Source organism: Microtus ochrogaster, linkage group LG12, assembly GCF_000317375.1.
Source record: "Microtus ochrogaster isolate Prairie Vole_2 linkage group LG12, MicOch1.0, whole genome shotgun sequence".
Classification (NCBI taxonomy): domain Eukaryota; kingdom Metazoa; phylum Chordata; class Mammalia; order Rodentia; family Cricetidae; genus Microtus; species Microtus ochrogaster.
The window spans coordinates 4,147,615-4,150,975 of NC_022036.1; the positions used below are offsets into that span (position 1 = coordinate 4,147,615).

The 3,361-nt window shown below is 38.6% G+C and overlaps 1 protein-coding gene across 1 annotated transcript; it reads right to left on the minus strand.

The window, feature by feature from the left end:
- Positions 1–315: 315 nt before the first annotated feature.
- On the minus strand, positions 316–1,248 carry LOC101988382 (olfactory receptor 13). The gene has a single exon (XM_005363800.2). It carries the CDS (start codon positions 1,246–1,248, stop codon positions 316–318), a length of 933 nt encoding a protein of 310 aa, XP_005363857.1.
- Between the last annotated feature and the right edge of the window lie 2,113 nt (positions 1,249–3,361).

The window sequence follows — 3,361 nt, forward strand, 5'->3', positions numbered from 1 at the left end:
ATGGTTTGAACAGAGAGTATTTGGGGGAGATAGAACACCTCATCACGACTGGCTGGCTCTCTGAGAAGTACTCATTTGGAACTGTGGCTTTGAAATCTTGGCTCTGGTGGGGACTAACTGCAATACAATCTGTTAATGTCAGCATTTGAAATCACAGATTTCTAGAATTCCTCCCTCAGCTGATGAGTCAGTCATCCAATGGAGGGCACGAGACAGCAAAGCTCAATAAAGGGAATGCGTATGTTCTGGATGGCTAGGACCCTCTTGAGAGGATGAATTCTCCTGTCAGCTGTTAAACATGATGCTGCAAACTTGTCACAAAACTCTCTGCATCCTCAGAACTCTCTTCAAAGTATTCTTCACATCAGAGTTCCTGAGACTGTATATCAGGGGATTGAGCATGGGGTTAAAAAGGCTGTGAAACAGTAGGAGGTATTTCTTCTGTTCCATCGGGTTTCCCTGTCTGGGTCCAACATACATGACAATGGCTGTGCCATAAAATAATCCAACCACACAGAGGTGGGAGGAACAAGTGGAAAAGGCTTTCCTTTGACCCTCCCCTGACTGGATTTTCAGGATAGCACTAACAATACAGGCATAAGAGACCACAATTGAGGAGAATGGCCCCACAAGCACAGACACTGCCCCAGCCAGGACCATGGTCTCATTGAGGTATGTGTCTGCACAGGCAAGTTTGAGAATAGCTGTGATTTCACAGAAAAAGTGATTCACCTTCTGAGACACACAGAAGGGTAAAGGCAGAAGTAACACCAGATGAACCAAGGATAGGAGAATCCCAATGATCCAAGAAGTCACAGCCATAGTGCTACAGACCTTCCAACTCATGATGGCAGTGTATCTGAGGGGGTGGCAGATGGCCACATACCGATCATAGGACATCATCACTAGGAGGAGGCATTCTGTGATAGCAAATGTCAAAAAGAGAAAGGTCTGTGTCATGCATCCAGCGAAGGAGATGGGCTTGGCTGGATCTAGAAGATTTACCAGCATCTGGGGCACTGTATTGCAGGCATAGGCAATGTCAACGACAGCCAGGTGGGACAGGAAGAAGTACATGGGAGTATGGAGTCTGGACTCCAGGCAGATAAGCCCCACGATGGTCCCATTCCCCAGCAGGGTGAAGGCATAGAATAGGGAAAAGAGAGTAAAGAGGAGCATCTGCAACCTTGGGTTGAGTGGAAATCCCAGGAGGACGAACTCTGTGATCAATGTCATGTTGTTTCCCATATCCCTATGACAGAGGAATCTGAGTTAATGATTGGTTCAAGAGTAGAATTTAAGTATAGATTTGTGCTAGATTCATATATACCCTTTGTATGTTAGCAAAGTAAGTATGGCTAAAATTCATTTTTGTTTTAAGTATATATTTAAGATTTTTTCTTATGTTACATACACAAATCTATTTCCCTTAACATTTAAGGTATCTTTAACTATTACTACTGTGCATGTGTACACAGTGTGTTTGTGTGACTGCCCTTGGTAATATGTACACGTGGAGAACTTTGTAGAGTTTTGTCTCTCCTCATACCCTGCTGTGACTTCAAGAGCACTGAGACATCTTGTTGACTTGATGATTGTATCATATTTTTGATGGATCAAAAATTTGATAATAATATACCCATTTTAATACAAGTCAAAATTTGATTCTACAGGTTACATTGTAGTTTTCAAATAAATTCTACTTGTCTTGCCTAACATTAGAGTTATTCCCTAATTATTTCTAATTATAAACAATGAACCATAAATGATGGTTCAACATTTCAAAACTGTATTGCATTCAGTATTGAAAGGGCTCAGTAGGGTGTAGCAAGTCTAAATATAAAAAAAAATCATTACCCATCATCCTTTCCACAGACATTTTCCCTTTTACAGTAAAGACCTCACAATTTTTTTTCTAAGCATAAAGACTTAGATTCAGTCAAGAATCTTTTTGCCATTTAGTTCTTTACACTAACACTTAGATAAACAATTTTTGTGACTGACCAGATTTGAATTGTGCTGTTTGTCAGGCATGACAGCAGGATTAGTAGCCTTGCCTTTTGGCTCAGTGTTGACAGATGCTCTAAACACAGTTTTAGGTGCCATCTCTGCAGGTGGCTTGCAGTGGCTCACTTTCTGTGGGAAATGTTGCAGAGAAGGTTGCTGTTGCTATTGACCGACTGACTCACATCACCTCCCTAAGTCTATAATTCTATAGCGAAAATGTAAATACAAACATAATTCCCCCTGCTGTATAATTTTATCCTCTTGTTTTTATGTGAATTCCACTTATGTGGGTGAACAGGAATGAGTAATAATCCTTTATTTAAAAAAATCATGAAATTCTACATCTAAGATTGAACGACCTCATTGTCAAAATATTAATTTTATGTCAGATCTCATTATACTATAAGAGAAATAAGTTTCATGTTGAGGCAGGAGAAAATAAACCATATACAGGTGTTTATTCATTTCCCATAATTTGTACAACTTTATTCTTAGTGTAGAGGTGTTTGTAATTAAACTATTACCTCCTCATTGCTCTGACTCTGAATGGCATACAAGTAAGGTTGTGCACAATAAACATATATTTGTATACTTATTTGGCAGGTTTCTATACATGATAATTTAAGCCCATTTTTAAAAAGTTTAAGTTTAATTTGTTCATAATATTTTTTTCAGGAATTTATTTGCATAAATATGTCTCTATTTCATAAAAAACAATCTACTTGCCAAAACTAACCCCTAGTACATTGATTAAAGTTATGCTTCAACATATTAATGTATAATAAACCAATAAACAATTGTACATCTTACTCAGTTTATGTTATTGTTGTAACTGTTGACAGGCAGAATTTGAACACTAAGAAAGTAGAACTGTAATTTAGTGACAGTAGAAGCAAACAGAAAATGGAAATAGCAGTATGTTTCATCAGAACTTACCAAAAAAAAATAAGGAAGACTGGGTGTCTAGAGAAAGCTGTTGTACAAGGACTCTGGTAAACCTTCATTCAGAAAATGTAAACATTTCTGCAATTCTGTGATGCTGATGGAAGGCTTGGGGATGGTCTCAGAACTGACAGAGAAAAACTATGGCTTTTCAAGTTGCCTTTTTGATGAGAAGGCTTTATCGGTTTGTCACCTCCATGGGTCACTCTTTCAATTGTCACGAGAGCCTTGTGTAGTGCATGGAAAATAGGTCTCTTTGCACCATCATGGTTCCTATAGGGACAGGAAGAATCCACCCACTGTGATTCTATCCCACAGAGGTTTGAGTCTTTCTCCATTTCTGTGCCCGAGGAAGCCATACACATAATGAGATCTTCAGATTTTAAGGAAGAAGAGTTAGTACTTTCAGAAG